Raw genomic sequence first — 21136 nt, forward strand, 5'->3', positions numbered from 1 at the left:
AGGCCACGGTTGCAATTCTGCTTGATACTCTGTTCCTGCCACACAAGATCCTGAACTCCACCATTTCATGGTTGCTGCAACCCTCAACCTTTATCGCTTCAACCAGACCCTCCTTGTTAGTGAGGATGAGGTCCAGTAGTGCACCTCTACTGGTCGGCTCTTCCACCATTTGCATAAGAAAGTTATCTTCAGTGCGCTGGAGGAACCTCCTGTACTGTGGCTGTCTGGCTGAGTAGTCCTTCCAGCAGACATCAGGGAAGTTAAAATCCCCCATGACAACCAGGGCCTGTGATTGTGAGGCTGCTCTCAGCTGCCTGTAGAAGGCCCCATCAGCTTCCTGACCTTGATCTGGTGGTCTGTAATAGACACCCACAACAGTGTCTCCCCTGCCAGCCTACCCCTTAATTCTCACCCATACACGCTCAGCTTGCTCCTCATCTGTGCCAGGACAGTACTCGATACATTCTAGTTGCTCTGTCACGTAAAGAGCAACTCCACCACCTTGCCTGGCTGTCCTGTCTTTCCTGAAGAGGACAAAGCTATCCATGACCACGTTCCAGTCATGTGAGCTGTCCCACCATGTCTCCGTAATTGCCACCAGATCATAATCTCCTGCCCGAACTCAGGTTTCTAGCTCTCACTGCTTGTTCCCCATGCTGTGTGCATTGGTGTACAAGCATTTCAGGGAGCGAGCTGAGCATACTGATTCCACCCTAGGGGAATGGGAGGCCTCCCAGTCCCCATCAATTCTAGAATGCTGCCCCACTGATGCAGGCCCACCTGGAACCCCATCCCCCATCAAGTCTCGTTTAAAGCTCTCCAAATGAGCCCTGCTAATTCCTGACCCAGTGTCCTTTTGCCCCTGCAGGATAAACCATTCCCACACATCACTGTGTGGACTGGTGTCCTATAAATCCAGCCATTATCAAAGAATCCGAAGCCCTGCCTGTAGCACCAGTCTCAAAGCCAGTCGTTTACGGATTAAATTATTCTATTCCATCCCATGTTGTCACCCAAAAATGGAAGGAGTGACGAGAAAATCACTTGAGCTCCAGACTCTTTCACCATCCGTCCCGGAGCCTTGAAGTCTTTCTTTATGCCCCTCATACTGCGGGATGCAGCCTCCTGCCCACCTGTCTGGAAGATCAGCAGTGGGTAGTAGTCTGTCAGGTGCACCAAGTCAGGGAGTGCCCTGGTGATATCCCTGATCTGGGCCCCGGGTAGGCTACGAACTTCCCTGTGATGAGGGTCAACTCTTCATATTGGGCCCTCCGTCCCTCTCAGAAGGGAATCGCCTATTAAAATCACCCTTCTTTCTTTCTTGTCAGAGGCAGTCTTGAGGTGTGGAGTTAACTGCCTCTTCCTACGTGTCCCTGTAGGCGGATCTTGCACTGTGTCCTCACCTACCTCACCTACCTGCTCTTCAAGCTCCAGGGCTTCAAGCTTGTTATGGAGGGGCACCTGGGGAAGTAAAGCAGGTAGGGAGGGGGGTTTCCCATGATGCCGAACGGGAACTCGCTTCCAATCCTCCTCATCTTTTAGGTCACTTAACCTCTGCGCAACAGCAACAGGGCAGGGGACTGTCTTGGGTCTTCCACCTCTGCCCGACAAGGTAGGGGGTCTGCCACCTTTTCACACTCCCTGATGGTCCTTAGTGTCTTGACCTCCTCTTTGAGTTTTGCAACCATGCTGAGCACATCTTGCACCTGTTCACACCTCATGCAGGTCGAATTCTGGCCTCCCTCCCCTGGCAGCAGCAGGCTCTGGCACTCTCCACAGCCAGTGACCTGAACAGCCATGGTTTGGGGTAAGGTCTCTGTTTGAGTCGCCACAGTCTTTTTCAAGCAAGCTCTCTTCCTGGAGGAGACCATGCCAGCAGCAGTCTAGGACACTGCCAATAGATGAGAGATCTAACAAGCAATGAGAGCAGAACCTCTGTGTTCTACTGCACGAGCAACCACACCTGTTGCTGCAGCAGATGTCTGAAGAACGTGAAATCTCTCCTGCAATGCAGGGCTGTGGTCCTGGTTTTTGCCCTTGTCCTTCCTCTTAGGATCCTGAACCCTACCATCTTATGGTCACCACAGCCAAGGCTGCTTCTCACTTTCATGTCCTCAACCAGTGTTTTGTAAGTGTCAGGTCCAGCAGCGTACCGCTTCTTGTTGGCTTTTCAGTCACGTGTGTCAGGAAGTTGTCATCAGAGGACTCAAGATATCTCCTAAAATGTTTTGTCCTGGTATTGCCCTTCCAGCAGATACAAGGGTGGCTGAAGTTCCTCATGAGGGTCAGGGCGTGTATACACAAGGCTTCCTCCATTTATTTGGAAAAGGTCTCATCTGTTTCCTTTTCCTGATCAGGAAGTCTTTCGCAGATGTCCACTACAACAGCATGCATGTTGGTCTGCCTGCTAATCTTCACCTACAAGCTCTTGACTGGCTTCTGACCCACTCCTAGGCAAAGCTACATGCACTCTAGCTGCTCTCTCGCGTAAAGGACAACCCCCCCTCCTTGCCTTCCCAGCCTGCCCTTCCTAAAATACCTGTATTCTCAATTGTAGCTTTCCAGTCATGTGAGCTATCCCACTGCACTTCTCTGTGGTCTCAATGAGGTTGTAGCCCCATGGCTGCACACACTTTAACTCCTCGTTTGTTTTCCATGCAGCATGCATTAGTGTCAAGGCACTCAGGTGTGCCGATTCCCCACACAGGCGTGAGAGCTTTCCCCATGAGGTTGTTCTGCTGCACCTCCCTCCTTGTGTGCTGGTGCTTAAAGGGATTCCACTTCTCCACCCCAGTTGTGTGGCTTTGCCCTTGTGTTCCCATCAGCCAGGGCCCTTGCCTTGCCTGCCCTGTCCCCAGCTTCCTTACTTGTTTATTGAGTAATTGCTCTGTCCCTCATCGTTCCTAGTTTTAAGCTCTCCCTACCTGGTTGGCCAGTCTCTCAACAGATACTTTGCCCCATTTAGTTGGGCAGGTCCTGTCCCCAGAGTGTTTCTTTCTTCCTCTGGTAAAAAAAAAAAAAAAGAATCACAATACTTCGGATTCACTTAAGCTCAAGAACTCAAAATGCACTGAGATGCAACTACAGGATTAAATAAGTTTTTGTCTTAGTTCTTCATGCCTTTCACCAAGTTATTTGGCTGCTGAATACTGAATACATGGAAATTCTAATATATCAAAATGTTGTTGTGGTGTCTTATCCATGAAGTGTCTGGAGGGCTAGTTGTGTAGTCAGATGTTACCAGCGTGCTGGTGGTAAAGGAGACAGTCACTACATACTTATTAATACTTTATGGTGTGTTTTAATAATTTCCAAAGAATGGCCATCTTCTATGGAGATCTAGTTCTGAAATTGCCTGGTAGCAAGGAGAAAGGTAGTAGCAGTCAAACTGCAGAGTCCATGTAACTGAAAAATCTAAACTTGAGGCATTTGTTAGATTTTTATACTCTGCCTGATATAGTGATACCCAAATCGAATGTGCTCCTTATGTTTATAAAGATATAGTAACAGCAGTTATAAATACCATAGCTTGTCTACTGATACAGTTGGCCCCTATGGTGAAGCCAATCATTGTGGAATCCAAGTGCAATATATCTTGTAGAGTAAGACCAAATACAGTACTGCCCCATAAAAATAGCTTTTGGAAATCAATGATCAGAGAAAATTTTGGTGCAAATTTTTAAGGTTTGGTGAATTACTAAGTGTTGTAAATGCTACTAGAAAAAGTTGAAGTAATTTGCCTGCAAGTGATGGGAGCTTCAAATTCTGTGAGACTTCTGTTAGAAATTTTGCAGGACTTTCATAGTAATGTTTGAAGTCCCCTGTAGAGTTAGACCCCTCCAAAGAGTTTTTTTTGGTCTCTCAGGTACAAATCTGAACTTATTTAAAGGAAAGAAACATTCTTGGCAAATGTTTAATATGGGGGTTTTGATTTGTTAAAGTGGTACAGGCCTTTCTTTCAGAATATCTCTTGTTTGAAATAAGTGAAGTCTTTCCATTGGGCGGCGTTGCTGTAGATAAAATGTGAAGGATTTATTCTGTATAGAGGTTGTGCTCAGCAATCTTTAAACTGGGATGGACAGGAGTTCTCTCAAGGATTTGACTCACTAGAATTTCTTTTTTCTTTGACTTGACTGTAGCAAAATTGTTTCAATCTTATGGTTTCTTATTTTTGTTTGTTGTATTCTTTGACTTACCTTCTTACTTATAGCTGTATGTGTATTGTGTTTAATATGAAGCAGTGGCAAAATATACATTTTCTGATGTTCAGAAAATAATATTGTATGTGTAGTTTTCAGTACACGTAAAATAATAGAGTAGTGGAGTGCTGGGAAAAAAACAGTGGTTTATGCATAGAAAAGTCTTCTAATAAATACACAAGGAGCTGCTTCGGCAACTCATGTTGACAAAGTGTTAGGTTAAATTATTTGTAGTTTGTTGTCTTAGCAAAATGATCAAGGCCTACAATGCTTGCAAATGTCATAAAATACCGGGAGATTTCTCTTCTACTAGTAAATACAGAGAAATATGGTGGTAGCACTTTGAAAATGGTGGCAAACAAGATGGAGGGAGTGGCTCTGTCTTCCTGTGAGAGGCACGTACAGTCTTGCACTGTTCTGCTGTGAGAGTGAAGAAGCATTCTGCATGAAAGTGACTTCGGTGGTGTGGTGCCACAATTCAGACATGGCAGAGGGCTATAAACCCAGCTTATGCCTCCTCAAAAATTGTTCTTCAAAACAGGTGGTGCTGTTTACCCCTGGGGACCTGTGTACCATTTTCTAACTGCTGAACCTCATGTAGAGGTTACAGGGTCTTCTGCTGTTCATGTGCTTTGGCTCCTTGCTGATGTGGTTTGTAGTGTACACATACACAGGTCCTGCCTTTCCAGGTCGAAAGGTCACGTGAAGAGGCAGCATACTCGCAGTGATTATACTGTGTTTATAAATACTAATCCACAGTCTGTCAGATCAATATGCATTTATTTACAATAATGCTGTATATGTACAAAAATATAATCATCCATATGTGGGGGGTACATATTTTTATATAAATCTATTTAAAAATATCTGTTTATATGAAGATTCCATTTTCCATAAATACCTGCTATCTGCTGCCTATGGTATTGTTAACTCCTTTGGGCCAGTCTGCATGAAGAGAACAGCTTCTCGCTTCAAATTACTTCAGTAGCTGAAGTGGTAAAAACTCTTTGCGGTGAACTTGCAGAGTTGACATTCAAGCCCCACTGATGACCTATGTGTAATGTGTGTGCATGCTGTGAGTGCATACTGCATTTGAAGTTAGATAAGCCTAGTAACTATTAAAAAATGCCTTATAATTATAAATTACGTTGAGTGTTACACTGACAGCCTTTTGTAGTGGGCGGAAAGGGAAGCAATGTCTTTCCTAAATAGCACATAGCAAACAAAATGTATGTGAATGGGAGAAGGTCAAAGAGTGCTGAAGAGAGCAGAAACTTTTCTTGTCAGAGAATGAAATACCCCTGTGTTTGTGCTCTAGATGCATCAAAACTATTTAATAGATACACCATCATCACCACCCAAAAATACTGCCTCAAACTCAGGAGCATTCTTGGAAGAATAGCATTATTCGCCCTCAGGTGACCCACTAGGTCAGAGGGTGGCTAATGAACGGTTGTTGAGTACTGCTTTTCTGCATGGGGTTGAAAATTATTGTCACCTAGTGACTGGAAAATTCTTTCATGAGTTATACTGGAGGCTTAGATCTAGATTTTGTCAAACTCATCATTACACTTTATTCAAGGTTGAAGTACTGTGAGGTGGGGATTCAGCATATAACTCAACATGTAGTATAGAAGGCCTGATCTTGACTGGGTCCTCACTCTTATGTTGGCAACAAAAAATTCTGTAGTCATTGTATGAGCATCAGTAACAATTTCATTTCATACATAATGACAGAGATGGTGCCTTTTAAAATCACAGATCTGATTTAAAAGGATAATAACACTGTGTCTCCTAAAATATTTTGTGAGTTTTGCTTTGTGGCTTACTCATTTTCCATCACTGAACATACAGTGTTAAGAAAAATGTTAACCATCATTGTTTTCAATTTTCTCATGCCAGTACTTTTTCTGATACTACTGTGTTCTTTGACATACATTATTCCTTTAGTTAAACTGTATAGATTTAATTTTCTAAGTTTATCCCAAAATTATTACTTAATATCTATTTAGTTCGTTACTGGTTTCTGAAATTCTGTTCAACATTAAATACTTTCTGAGCTTGAGATTCTAATGTCTTTATATGAACAAAACAGAGCTAGTATTGATTGCAGTGATAGGAGTTTGATCAGCAGGTTAACTTATTTCAGTGTATACACATTGAAGAGAAGTATGTTTCTGCTAAAAGTGAAAGAGACATTTCCATAAATCAAGATGTGGCAGACTATGCTATCATAGGCTATACTGCTCAAGGACATTGCAGAGACACAGAGAAAATGAATTTAATGTAGCAAGTGTAGTTAAATTAATTAAGAGGTTCTGCAAGCGTGGTGTCAGGGTAGTAGCCTCTGAGTCTGAAAAATGAGATTTGGCATCAGAACAAATACTATGAGAACAGTTGTGCTCTGGAGGTAAGATGATAACGTTCCACCTCCAGACATCAAGCACCTTTCAAGGACAGGGTTATTTATGCCTTTCTGAATATCTGAAACATTTTAAACACATTACTAGATAATATTGGATACTTCACACGCTTCATTTGTGCTCAGTTATTCTGTTTGCTTTATTAAGAAGCTAAAGGCCTGATTTTCATATTGATCTCATGATTCCTGTCAGTCACAGGCACACCAGCTTGATTTTTGTATAGTTGTATAGAAAATTTGGTCTCCTGAAGGAACTGAAACATGTCCTGTACCAGCTTGCAAGATGAGCTGAATTTATTTTGTTACAATATTATTAGGTGGATCAGTATCAGGCTATATGCAAATTTTATTTGCATCAAAGTGATTTGTCCTTAAAAATTAGGATTTGTACAGTACAGGTATCCGTCTGTTCACGCAGAAATTATTTGTCTGTGAATGTGAAGCTTAATTGAACTGTGCTAGCTGTAGTTTCCAGTAAATGCACAGATCACGTGACAGTGCAGAGAAGACAGCTGTTTGCTCCAGTTCTGTTTCATTTCTGACAGCGATGTGAGCACAGCTGGTGGAAAATGGTGCTTCTGTGTCTCACAGCAAATCCTTTGTCTTGTAGGGCTATAATCCTCAGAGGACATGCTTCACTTTCATCTTGCAGTTTTTCGAAGACAGTCTCAGCTGTTAATTATTGAGTCTAAGCGTTACGAAATACAAAGTACTGTTCAGTGGCTTTGTGAGGATGCAGCATTGATGCATTCATGGTCTAGAGGGCTTTGAATGGTAAAGTGTACTTCATTTCTGTATGTAATTTCATAAACTCTTATATTAACAGAGAGCGCCTCAAAGCAAGCATGATGCAGGTTCCCATGATACAGAGAGGCAGAATGAAGGTCAAGGAGCAGCAGAAATCAGCATGGCAACTAGCAGTACTGGCCAGGTAAATTTATTATTTTGTTTGTTGATAATATAATTAAAATGCTGAATATATTGGCGTTTACCTTACAGTGTTTGTATAAACTGCTCATTTTGGAAGGATATGTTTTTTTCTTCTTTCCATCTATAAAAGAGAAATTTCTTGTATGTATTGGAAAGAAATGTTTTTATAACATGAAGTATAAATATTCAGTAATGCAGGGAGCATGTTTCTTTTGTTTAAATGATTAATGAGCCTGATACGATGAAGGAGATAACAAGAATGACTACAGAAAATGTATTCTTTTGTAGATGAACTGTAACCTTAGAAGTACAATTTAACTATTGAAAATTGTTCAAATTTACAGTTTAGAAAATAGCAGTGAAATATCAGTGATGTTTTGAAAAATAGGAGAACCAAATGGCAGGTTTATAATTAATGTTTCTTCAGTACTATTTTAGATACAGCTTTGAAGCCAGAGTATCAATGAGATAATCTCCTAGTGTTGGGCTAAAGGGTTATTTAAATGCTTCTAAATAATCTTTCATTGCTGGTCCTTTTATTAAGTAAATACATTAGTGCGATATTTTGAGAGCTATGCTAAATTCTCTACTTGTCTTTTAAACAAATATTTATCAAAATCTATTACTTTTCTCTTTGGCTAAAAAGACTTTGATTTATTTACTGTGGGCTAATAATCATTCCCTTTATGATTTCCAACTGTAGCTGAGATATTCCTACTAGTAATGGGGTTTTTAAAAATTCATACTACAGATTTAATGGTTGAACATATATGCAAAATATTTTTCTACTCCAGGGAAGTAGAATTACTTAAATCCTTCTGAAAATGTCTTGTATAAGAAGATTTATCAGAAGGAATTGTGGTTTGGCTAGAATATTTCACTTGATTAAACATTAAGCACAGCCCATAATTTTGCTTTTGAAATATGTTTGATCACCATTTGGAATTAAGTTTTATCAGCCATATCTGAACAATTGCTTGAGACTCTGACTCTTAATTCTTGTGACAGCTTTATTGTTTGAGAAGAAAACAGTTCAGTGCTGCTTTTGGGGCGGAAAGCATATTGTATTTAAATCATTGATGAACTGTGGATGTATCATCCATCTTCAGAGTATGAATCAGGAGTTATTCTGAACAACAGATATTTTAGAGGGAAGGGAGAAGGGATTGTCGTGTCTTGACAGTCTTACGCAAGTGGGAGATTCATTCATCCTTCATTTGAGATCTGTTGAGGATTTGCGCAATTTTGAACTTTGCCTGATAAAAATGTGTCAAACATGTATATTCTCTCCTCCTGGAGGTGAATACATCCGGGGCACCGAATCTGTGTTAAAAGGGACATCTGGAGATTATTTACCGTCAGTGCAAGTCCAGACAGAGGAGGTTTAATGGATTGGGCATAACATTTATTTTTGATAAATGAGCTCAATATACTTGGAGCCATCAGTATTCATTTGAGTGCAAAAAAAAAGTTTTAACCACATCATTTGGTTCTAATTGGTTTTGGAGTCACATAATCAATGTTAATTGAAGCACTGCCCATTGCATCCAGTACTTTGAGGTCAAGATACTACGAAGGGATTACTCAGTGTAAAACTCTGGGAATTCATTCCCATATGGCTAGCACTGCATATTATTTAATTAAATAATTTAGAAAATCCAATATAATTTTTATATGAAGCTTTAAGATTTTGAATGTTTGCTGTAGTCATCAGAGAAAATAAGGGCTTGTTTATGTAGGAAATGTATATTGGAATAAATTGTGTGAATTTAAATCATTCTAGTTGTACTCTTTGCATAATACTTATTATGGAACACACATGAAATGTTCTGGATTCAAATGGGAGAGTGAAACAAGCATAATATTGTGTGCTTAAATATTCCAGTATAACTAGAATTTTTTTCTGTTCAGACAAATGCGACATGAATTTATTCCTGCCTTTTACTACTGGTCACTGTCAGCTTCAAATTTAAGATATTGAACTGTGTGAACAGCAAAAACTCAGGCAGGATTGTTCTTTCTTTATGGTACACCTAGAAAAAACATAGAAATTATTTCAAAGTGCCTTTCATACAGTTTTCTTCAGTGTGTTACATATTTTTATTGAAAAAAATAAAATACTCATTGATCCACATAGGTTGAAAATGTTTTGCAAATTAAGCTAATAATTTCATGAACAGATTTTAGCTTTTGTAGAGGATCGACAAACGACTGGTGACTACCTCAGAAAGACAGTGTTCTTGTACTAACAGTGTTCATTCTTCGTATGTATTTTTTTTTAAGTTCCCTAAATGGAAAAGTAGCGACATAACAGGGAAAACTTCACAGATAGGAGGCAGAGCAAAAGAAAGCAAGCCATGACAAAGAAAAAAAAAAAAATGCGAAGAGAATTAGATAAAGGATAGTTTAAAAAAAGGGGGGAGGGCATGGGGAAGGAAATGTAAATAGGCAAAATGGATTAAAAGAGAACAAAGATGCTAAAATACGGGTCTTACTACTACAGATAGGAGCATGCTATTTATAGTCATTTCTAGGAAAATTAGAGCAAGTAGTGTCAGCATGATTTTATAGTTTTTGATTAAAAAAATAAATAGATTAATCTGCTCTTTATTTGCTTTTGATATGAACAAACTCAAGTAGGATTACTCCCTGTCCAGATAAATCTTTTTACTTGTCAGTTCTTGCATACCTGGTTGTGTTCTGAAGAACTACAGCCTTATTTTCCTGTGCACTACATAATCTGACATAAAAGTTGAGTCTGCTTTTTTTTCTCTCTGTAAAAATTATAATTTGGTTTGTTGCAAAATGCAGTTTTCCTCCTTCTTGGTGCAAGTAGTAATTATGAAATATTTCCATTGAAAATACAACTCTATTGAGAATTAATTTCAGGAAAAATGGTTAATAAAACCCAGTTTAACGGTGACTTCTAAGTTGAGTTAGGGGAGAGAGCACCTAACGTAAAGCAAAAATAACTTGACAGTTCACTACTGTCAATAAAATCTCTTCATCATCCAGTGGTGAAACTGAATTATGCAATAGTTGCTTTTTCACTCAGACTTTGGTTTATACTGAAATGTTGTTTAAATTTGTAGGGTTCTGCTGCTCGAATGGACCATGAGACAGCCAGTGTTATGAGCTCTGGTAGTAACTATTCTGTTCCTCGCAGACTGACAAGTCATCTGGGTACCAAGGTAACCGAAGATTACAAACCACAGGTCGCTAATGCTACATTTTTACTAATACAATAACCTCGTTGTTTCTGCCAGTAATACTAATATTAGTTGACGATCTATCTACACACAGTAATTTTATGGAGTTAAAATTTTAGAATATTTTTTCCACTTTTAAAATATATGCACAGAAATTCTTTGTTTCACTTGTTGATGATCACTTAAAAGTTGTTACAGTAAGGAAAAAATGATTGCTAGAAATTACTGAAATATCTAAAAATCTGTGATATTGGTTTATAATCTGTTATGAAAACTAACACTTTTAAGAGCAGTGCTTTGAATACTTACCCAGAGTCCAAATCCACAAAGCAGATGCAAGTTCTAAAAAATTAAATACACAGGAAACAAAAAAGAGATACAAGAAAAAATTATGTAGTCCCTTCACCATGATGTCTTTTCACAAAAGACTGTGCTCCAAGTATATATATAGCATAAAAAGAGAGGGCAAGAAAAGGGCAAATCTATAACACGAAATTGAGTTAATGAACCACTGGAGTTCACACTGCCTCTGGAATCAGCAACAGGATAGTAATATTGGTGTTGTGCTGAACACAGTCTTCTGGGAAGCAGACCCTATTAGCTTGACATAGTATTAATTACTTTGGGCCTTAGAACAGCGTTATAATATTGTAATTTCAGTCCTGCACTGTATGCATGTACTAAATGGGGCTGATATCAGTTAGAATGTCTGTGTTTTCATTGCAAATTGTAGAATTCCCAAAATCTGGAAATAAGAGGAGAGCCCTGATGAAGGCAGGGTAAAGGGACTGAGTGTGGAAGTATATGGCCAAAGAAATAAGTTGAACTGAGTGTGCTGTGGGATAGGAAAGCTTAATATTAATGCATGAGAAGATGCATTTACAGATGCAGAAGATGATGTCTCTGTGGGCAGTGTGTGTATACAGCAAGAGACAGACAAATATTTTTTGTTTTTCCTATACTATTTTTGCCACAACCTGGAGGCCGGATTTTTTTGGGTTCTACAGCCCTATTCTCTGTCAGAAACTTTACATACCAATTCTAAATAACATTGGATTAAAGCTGCCACTTGAAATATCTGTCAAGAGGCATGCATGAAGCATATTAAATTCACTCTGCCTTAAGAATCCAAGTGGTTTGTTTTAATACTGTATTTGATTTTTCCCAAACCAAGAAGACAAGATCTCCTAAGCGGGATGCTAATCTGACATAAAATTGGCTCCAGGTCTATTTCAGTGGATTTTGCTTATGATCATACAGTTGCACACATTCTAAGATTTTTATTGCTTCAGCAATCCAACATTATTTAGAGCAGTACGCATTAACAGACTTCATGCTTAGTCTACCTGCTGCTATCCAGGTTTTTATAACTCGGTATTTGCACCCATCTTCAGACACATTAGAATCAGAAAAAATCTTTCATTGGTCTGGTAACCAGTACAATTATGTAGTTATTAGTAGAAAACTTTGCGTAACAGTCCAAAGTCTCATTTCCTCCTTAACTGGTATATTCTAAAGAAATACACACAGCTACTTCACAGTTCCCTTTGAGAGTTTCTTTGTGTTGTGTTTTGATCATGAATGTTCCTGTTTACCTTGGCTTTAAGAGTTTGGAGATCCTAGATAATATCTAACATCATCCTCTACATCCTGTTATTCTACTGAAAGTTCACTGGAAGAACCAAATGCATTTCTTGATCTAAAGCTATTGTTGAAGAAAACAAAACGGGAAAGGCAAACCAAATAGTGCATTGACCACTGTATTGACAGCCAAGGGAATCCCTCAATAATTGCTATTTTTTTAATGAGAAATTTGGTTACTCCAAGTTAAATGTGTAATGCTGGGTTTTCATGGCTTGATTTAATTTGACAAATGCTCAGTGTTTTACATATATATAAATGGGCATTTTTTTGCTTTACTACTTCTATCCCCATAAGCTTGAAAGTGTTAATTTAACACTTCAGTTTTGTATTTGCTGTAAATAATCCAGTCCATATGCAAGTCATCCTAACAAAAAATGATTCGTTAATTTGAAATAGTGTTAAAGGAAAACTTAAAAGTAGATGGATGTAAGATTTTTTTTTTTAGCACAATGTAAACCAAATATTAATGTAATCATTCTCATAATTTGTCTAGAATCATCATATTTAATGCCACATTACATAGTTTTTCACTGAAGAGCATCTTTACATTAAAGTGTGATTCATATAGTGCATTTTTAAAGACTGAATTGATTTTAGAGGTATTTTAGATTTCTGAAACACTTTCATTGGTATGGTTATTTAATCTTTTTGTACAATGGACATTTAGAGGTCTTTGCCATTGGTCCGGTAGATTAAAACAGTTAAATACCTAGCCATTTAACCACTGCATGAAATCATTAAGATTATGAATGCTGAAGTAGTAATAGTAGTTAATTATTTCTAAACAGCACTATTTTTGCGCCGTTAAATAAGGGGGGTTTGCTCATGTGTTCTATTCAAATTTAATTTTAGTTTCATTTAATGTGTATTTTTAAAATGTAACTGTATTTTTAAAATGATTTGACCTGCAGGTGGAAATGGTGTATTCATTGTTATCAATGCTTGGTACTCATGATAAAGATGACATGTCAAGAACGTTGCTAGCAATGTCTAGCTCCCAAGACAGCTGCATAGCCATGCGTCAGTCTGGATGTCTTCCTCTCCTCATCCAGCTCTTACATGGCAACGATAAGGACTCTGTATTGTTAGGAAACTCTCGTGGTAGTAAAGAGGCCCGTGCCAGAGCCAGCGCAGCCCTGCACAACATCATTCACTCTCAGCCTGATGACAAGCGAGGCAGACGGGAAATCCGCGTGCTCCATCTTTTGGAGCAGATCCGTGCATACTGTGAAACATGTTGGGAATGGCAGGAGGCACATGAACAAGGCATGGACCAAGACAAAAACCCAAGTAGGTTCTGCAAGCAGTATAAAAGTGTTTCAAGCATATATATTTAAAACAGTAAATTTATAGAAAATGCTAATTTAATCTGTTGTCTTAGTGAATGTATGTGAGTTTTCTTCTATATATGTTGTGTGTATATATCTATTTTTTTTAGGTTGAGGTAGTGTTAGGAAATACTATCTTTTATGGGTATGATACCCTATTTATAAGCTTCATAGTTTAATCATAGATCTTGGTGTGTTTTCCGGATTATAGTTCTAGTGTTTTATATTTATAATCTATAATATTGAATATGCAATCATTCTGCTTTACATTTTAAGGGATAATGAAACATATCTAGATAAATAATCTCAAACTGCTTTTCATACAGATACATTCAGGAGATAGCACATTTCATTTAGGAGGGGGACAGAGATAGAAAATTAAATAATCTCAATCTATTCAGTATAATATGAACTGGTTTTTATCATGTGGTATTTAAGAAATATTTCAGTGTTAAAATACAAGAGAGATGATATTGTAAGTGAATAGGAATTTTCTCAGGGAACAGATAGAAAAAAGATTTAACCTTCTGGATCGCTTACCTGCTTTTCTGAATTGAGGGCATTTTGTAAATATGCTGCTGGTGTCTGTAACAGGAGCACTACTCAAATCAGTGGGCTGTGATGTGTGTGTTGCAGGTTACCGCAAAAACCATTTAGCAGGAGTGGAACAAGATGTACCAGTGCCATTTGTGCATTAGCCGGAACCTAGCGCACAAAATTACGAACTTTAAATCTTCTCAGTTATGAAACAAAGGGTTTAATTAATCATTCATAAGGACAGAACAACCAAAGAAATAAGTTTGGTTTTTTTGTACTGGGAGTCATATTTCTTACTTGATACATAGATTCAGGATTTTCCTTAGTTTCTTTTTCAGCTTCAAATGTATTTCTAGTACACATGTTAGTAATGTTCTTAACTAATTGTTTGTAGATTACTGGGGACATGCAAACCCTGAACAAATCTGTAATTGATTTATATTAAGATTAGGTTTGCTTTGGAAAATTTATGAACTAGACAAAATCACCTAAGAAATACTAATTGTTACCTATTTCTGGATCAGTGCCTGCTCCAGTGGATCATCAAATCTGTCCTGCAGTGTGTGTTTTGATGAAGCTTTCATTTGATGAAGAACACAGGCATGCAATGAATGAGCTTGGTAAGACCAAATGCTTTTCTCTGACTTCGAGAAGTCTGCAGGAAATGCTGACACTCCTGGTGTGCCTCACTGGATATATGGCTTTTTTTACTACTAGTTTAAACAGATCATCAGTTCATTGGTGTCAGTTGTTGCCTTCTAAGTGATTAATGGAGTTTAAATTAACCATACCATTTCCCAGTGGAGAAATTATTGTCAGTTACTCTTTTTTCTGGCATAAACTGTGAATTTTGGAAGAGTATTTTACTGTGGAAATACTTGCAATTTCAATGGAGACTGCTTTCCAGAGTGGGAGGTTTTTGTTGGTTTTTTGTTGTTTTGGTTTAGTTTTTGTCACAAGTTGGTTCCTGTTTAGCAGCCTGAATTTTTTAGGCCACGCTCAATAAATTCTGTGCATGCATTTTTCCTTAATTTGCTGCTTTTTGTTATCAATGAAAATATTCTATGTATCTTTCTCAGAAAATAACTTTCAGTGATAATTGAATCAGTAATTTTCAGATTTACTAACAGCCTTTGATGTAACCGGTGCGAGTTCATTGGTCAAACATGATTTTGGCTGGGTGAAATTAAAAGATGAGTGTGCTTCTTACTTCCTCATAATTCCTCCTGTTCCCATTCTCCCCTGACATGTCAGTGTCATGCTGTCATATCTTTCAGCTGCTACTTAGCGCAGGATTCAAGATCCAGAGTCAGTATTTAACAATTTATTTACCTTTCTGAGCCTTCTGGTTTTCAGACGTTTGAGACTTGTTCCGTACATATAAATGCAATGTGCTTGTGGTATATATGTACTGTGCTAGTGATACTAGAGTACAGATATATTTATTTTCTTATTTGTTGGTTTTTAAAGGAGGTTTGCAGGCCATTGCTGAACTGTTGCAAGTGGATTGTGAAATGTATGGACTTACAAATGATCACTATAGTGTTACCTTAAGGAGGTATGCTGGAATGGCTCTGACAAACCTGACTTTTGGAGATGTGGCAAACAAGGTAAGAGTAGAATTTTAAGCATACAGCAATTTCAGTTCATAGTTATGTTTGAATTGTAGTTCTCAAGACGAGTGATGAAAATTTTCAAGATAGGATGTTGAATTTGAGCTCAGGACAGAAGTTCAGAATACCTCTGTCACTCCATCCTGCTTCTGACAGAGAACCACAAACTGAGTATGGTATTATGCAAGTATAGTATAAACACTTAAATTATATCACTTTTAATTTGTCACTGGAAGTCAGGATTTTATCTACTGGCTTATTTTTTTATGAGCACAAAATTAGTATAGCACATAATGATGGTGGTCTCTCCACTGATTACAGTTAGTGACTGATTTTTCTGAGGATGTTGAACTACTAATTGAGTCAAATTTTGTAAAGTTGTCAGTTATTTAACAATACTATTACTGTCTGAAATTTTGCAAACTTCTTCATGCTGGAGCTTGCTTTAAAATATTTGGAGCATATCTGGCTTACAATGGGAGCTACTTCACATTATTGTAAGAGAGAAGAAGTGCTCTGATTTCTAACAAGGACCTTGCTTTCATAAGATAGAATAGTTTCAATAATTTCTTGCCCCAGAGTTTGCCAAGCTATGGATCTTAAAATAACTTCATACTGGGAAGACTTTTATCTTTCTGCTCTAGAGGAAGACATTTCAGAAGTGAATGGAAATGACAGGATTCGTGTAACTTGCTTTTTGTTCCCAGTTTTAGATCAAGATTAAAGCATAAATCCTTGCTGCAAGTGAATTACTTCACAACATATTGGCTCTTTACATCATCCAATCAGTAACCGCTACAGGGTTGAAGTTACTGGGTTTATAGCATATAGCATAAACTAAACTAATCAGAGATGTAAATGTATATGCTGTCCAGCTGACTAGTAGTACAGTTCTAGCACATATGTTGTTTTTGAAGTATTTTTGGTTGTGATCTGTCACAATTTCCAACATAAGCCTTTCAATTTATCTGTTGCTATTGTATCCTTAAAAAGTTGTTCTTCAAATGTGAGAAATGTTGCTATATTTATCAGTTTTAAATATTCATATTATTTTTCATACTATGTTTATTTGAGAGAAAAAAAAAAGATTGTGAGGCCCAGTAGACATTAACACATGGCCAGCTCACAGGTGATTTTTATCTGGCACATAATAAAAGGTGGCTTGTAAGGTAGTAAAGTTCCAGATCAAGTTATAGACCTGTTGTAAAAAAATATAAAATTTAGCACAATTTTACCACGTATGTATTGTCCAGAACAGATACTGACAGTTACGCTTAATTTTTTAGTAGTTGTAAACCAAATGTTTATTGTAGGCGATATTATTTTACTAAGCTTTTATTGCATTTCAGATATGATTAGCTTAAAATATCAAAACACTGTGCAGAAGTAAGCCACCTAACCTGACATTTAAGACTATTCACTTTTTTCTTATTATTCCGAACAGGCTACATTATGTTCTATGAAGGGCTGCATGAGAGCTCTTGTAGCCCAATTGAAATCTGAAAGTGAAGACTTACAGCAGGTAACATCCTTATGAAATATTTCTTCAGCCTGGACATTTCCATGAATTTCATTGCATTGTATTAAGATATTGTATTTCTGCTCTCCTTTCGTAATATTTACCTTCTTTCTATTCATTCAGCCTTGCCACTGGTTATTTTTTATACTTGAATTCTGTCTGTCATCTTCATAAAGTTTCTAGTGTGCTGTCCATAGCCAGCCTCTCTTTTTTTAATTAGGCTCTCTTTGAAATATACTTCATTTATCCCAGCCTGGTTTTGGGGGATTTTTTTAGGTTTGGTTTTAGTTGGTGTTTTTTGTTTGTTTGGTGGTTTCACTGGTTTGTTTGAGTTTTGTTGGTTTTTTTTAACAATTGCTGTTCTTATGTTGTCTTGTCTGCCTTAACTTTGAAGCAAAGTTTGTACCTGTACTCATTCCACAAATTATGAAGCACATCTTCGGTCTTGTAAAAGTGCTTAACTGTGGGTCATGTTCTGTTTTGGTTTTTTTGTTTGTTTTGTTTTGGTGTTTGCTTTTTTGTTTTGTTTTGCCAAAGCACATATGACATGTGGGCTATAAAACTCACTTTTATGATGCTGACCTTTTAGTGGAAATCCAGTTTTAAAGATAAGTTTGAGCAATCTGCGATTCTCTAATTTAGTTTACTGGTGATGGTGCTAATGGACTGGGATTACACAGAGTGTTAATACAGTATTGTGGCTCCTCCTGCATTCGTCGCAAGTAAATAATAGGGTAATAATAGCAGAGGAATCTGTATTTCAAGAGAACCTGCATTGACTTGACAAGTCACACATAACTACTCCAGCACCTCCCAAAGAAGCTTTTTAAGTACGACCAAAGTGTTCAGTGACACCTGAGTGTCTCTTCCAATGGCTCCTGCTATGTAAAGAAAACAGCCTGAAAATAAGTGCTTAGAGTGATCCTGAGAGTTGAGAGTGCAGAACTATTCTTCATTGACATGAAACTTGTTTAAAACCATTAAATATTAAATTATAATCCATTTTAATTAATAAATACTGTAAACAACCTGGAACAGCTTTTGGAAGGGAAAACCCTGTTTTCCTTGCAGTTTGAGTGAATCATCAGATTTATGTAAAATTGACTTTATCTCTTAAAGTACCATTCACAAAATTTGTCTCCACTAGAAGAACAGCTACCTAGTTATGACTGAGAAAATTATTAGAATTACAGCAGACGTTACTGAGTAAACTGCCTGATTGCGTATTAGGGCAGATACCAAGTATATTTACTGTTCTTGAAAAGGAAGTCACAGACACATGGGCCCTCTGACCTGTGGTCTGTCTCCAGTCACTGGCAGGTAGGACCCCTGTACACACACACGTGGGCAGAGCAAGAAGTCCCTCACTCTTGAAATGTCAGAAATGAGATTAAATAAGAATATGAGAACTGACCATGCTCATCAGGCAAAGGGCATGGCCAGAGGAGCGTATCAGCCAGCCAGCTGTTTAGATGCAGCTTACCCTTATGTCCACTTACCCTTGTGTTTCCCCAAATCACATAGAATCCATCCTTTTTTCTGCCGTTGGAACCTTTGGGTCCTCCCATCCCATAAGAAGTCTTCTACAGGCTCAGAATGCTCTTCACATGGATCCCAGAAAGTGTCACACATCCCTAGGCCAGGACTTCTGCACTGGCCTGCCTCAGTCCAGAAGATGCAGTGAGCTGCTCCCACTGACTCCCCTGAATGGGTGTCACACCTGGCCCATGGGGCTGTGGGTCTCCCAGGAGAGCCCTGGGAAGAGCCCAGACAGGGTGCCCCCTCCTCCGAGCTCTCAGTTTGTGTTCCTGCCTGTCGTGGGGCCCCTGTGCTCCTCTGGGCATGTTGACATGAGCCTCTGACGGGCTGAAGGTTCTTGTGGTGGGCCTAGGAGAGCAGCCAGAGCAGGGTATCACTGGGCTCTTCCACCTGCCACTGCCTGCCTGGGCTCCCTTGTGGGAGTTTACACGCTTCTTTGGCGATTAGAACATCTGTAGGTAAAAGTTTTCCATGGAATATATTTTGTTAGGTTACTGGGGCCCATAAATAGATGAAGTTTACTACGTAATGACTGTCCACTAAAGTGACAGTCTATCTCAGTCTGGCCGCTGCCAAGGACATAGGCTGAATGGCTACTCATCTGCTATAGATAACTATTCTTATTGAAAAACACACAATGTATTTTTAAAATATTGCAAAGATCTTTAAAAACATTAATCAAATGTTTATAAACCATCTGAGAGGCAAGTGTTCTTGTTCTATTTCACAAGCAGAAAAGCTGAGAAAAAGATTATCTCAGTCTCTCTCCTGAGAGTATGTATATCTAGTGCAAACATCTGAGTAGAGCACAAATCTGAATTTTTTAACCAGAGTGGAAAGCAGGGAACATGATTTCAAGTCTTTGTTTTAGGTACCCACACACAAAAGCCAGTACCTTTGATGAAATTTCATCCTGAAATGTTACAACAGTCTAGCAGGCAAGACAACAAAAAGCAGATTGTAGCAAAGGGCTAGTTCAGTAGCTGAGCATGTTCACTGTTAATTAATCCATAGCATTCTAGAAATCCAGGAGGAAAGTCAGATGACTTGCTAAAGAAGTAGCTATACTGAGATACATTAATTTTCTTTCATGTTTTGCAGGTCATTGCAAGTGTGTTGAGGAACTTGTCCTGGCGAGCAGACGTAAACAGTAAAAAGACTCTAAGAGAAGTTGGAAGTGTGAAAGCATTGATGGAATGCGCTTTAGAAGTTAAGAAGGTATCCTGTATAAAAGATTGAGATAAATTTTGGAGATATTGCATTTATTATACACAAAGCACAAAATACTGTTGTCCTTTTTGATAAAAGCACTTTGTCAAATATTTGGGGTGTTTTAGGTAACTTGCTTTGAAGAAGGGAGTTGGTTTGAGTTAACATGGCAACACACCATAATGTAGCAATGGCATCTCAAAACTACTAATATTACTGTCTTTTTATTTGAGGGTTGACAGCTTTTACTCTTCAGCTTCATAAGCTGTGTTGTTGCAATAGCCTTTTTTATAATTTTGCCACTTAATAAAACCTCTTTCGAGTTAATGAATAGATAAGTACCAGTTCTGTAATATTTAGATATATTTTTGGTACACAGACTTTATTATATTCCATCCCAGATTCCCCTGCCAATTACTTTTCAAGCCATTTTTACCATTATGGCAGCTAACAAGTATTGTAGCACATATTTCTGAAAACTTTGAGGGAAGCAGCACCAAATCCATAGCTGAAGGAAAGAAGCAAACAAAAGTATCTATGTGTTCACTGCTGCCTGCATCTAGCTTACCAGCCCAGAAAGCAGAAATTAAAACATACATAACTCCTTGAAGCTAACTTAGTATTTCTGAGAGCTTGTGACCAATAGTTCAAAGCTTCCCTAATCCTGTCATTTTGTTACTTTCCTAGGAATCCACACTAAAAAGTGTTCTGAGTGCCTTATGGAATTTGTCAGCACACTGTACTGAGAACAAAGCTGATATATGTGCTGTTGATGGTGCTCTTGCATTTCTAGTTGGCACACTGACATACCGGAGCCAAACAAACACTTTAGCCATCATAGAAAGTGGAGGAGGAATATTAAGAAATGTTTCTAGCTTAATTGCTACTAATGAGGACCACAGGTGGGTATACTTTTTCTGTCTCTTTAGTAACAGTTTCTATGACTGAGTCTTAATATGAATGCATGTATTAAATGTAGTGATTAAG

General features: G+C 38.1%; 1 protein-coding gene across 11 annotated transcripts in view; it reads left to right on the forward strand.

Annotated features, from left to right (window-relative positions):
* The window catches only part of APC (APC regulator of WNT signaling pathway), a 108729-nt gene that overhangs the window by 70820 nt on the left and 16773 nt on the right, over window positions 1–21136 (forward strand). For 7 of the 11 annotated variants that reach the window (XM_082074392.1, XM_082074401.1, XM_082074395.1 and 4 more), the window contains 8 exons: window positions 7448–7552; window positions 10644–10766; window positions 13316–13694; window positions 14794–14889; window positions 15740–15879; window positions 17327–17404; window positions 20042–20158; window positions 20837–21051. In XM_082074392.1, the coding sequence (XP_081930518.1) occupies window positions 7448–7552; window positions 10644–10766; window positions 13316–13694; window positions 14794–14889; window positions 15740–15879; window positions 17327–17404; window positions 20042–20158; window positions 20837–21051 (1253 nt within the window). The remainder of the gene's footprint in view (window positions 1–7447; window positions 7553–10643; window positions 10767–13315; window positions 13695–14793; window positions 14890–15739; window positions 15880–17326; window positions 17405–20041; window positions 20159–20836; window positions 21052–21136) is intronic. The other 4 variants (XM_082074399.1, XM_082074393.1, XM_082074400.1 and 1 more) reach the window with 1 other exon arrangement.

Source organism: Streptopelia decaocto (assembly GCF_964273445.1).
Source record: "Streptopelia decaocto genome assembly, chromosome: Z".
Classification (NCBI taxonomy): domain Eukaryota; kingdom Metazoa; phylum Chordata; class Aves; order Columbiformes; family Columbidae; genus Streptopelia; species Streptopelia decaocto.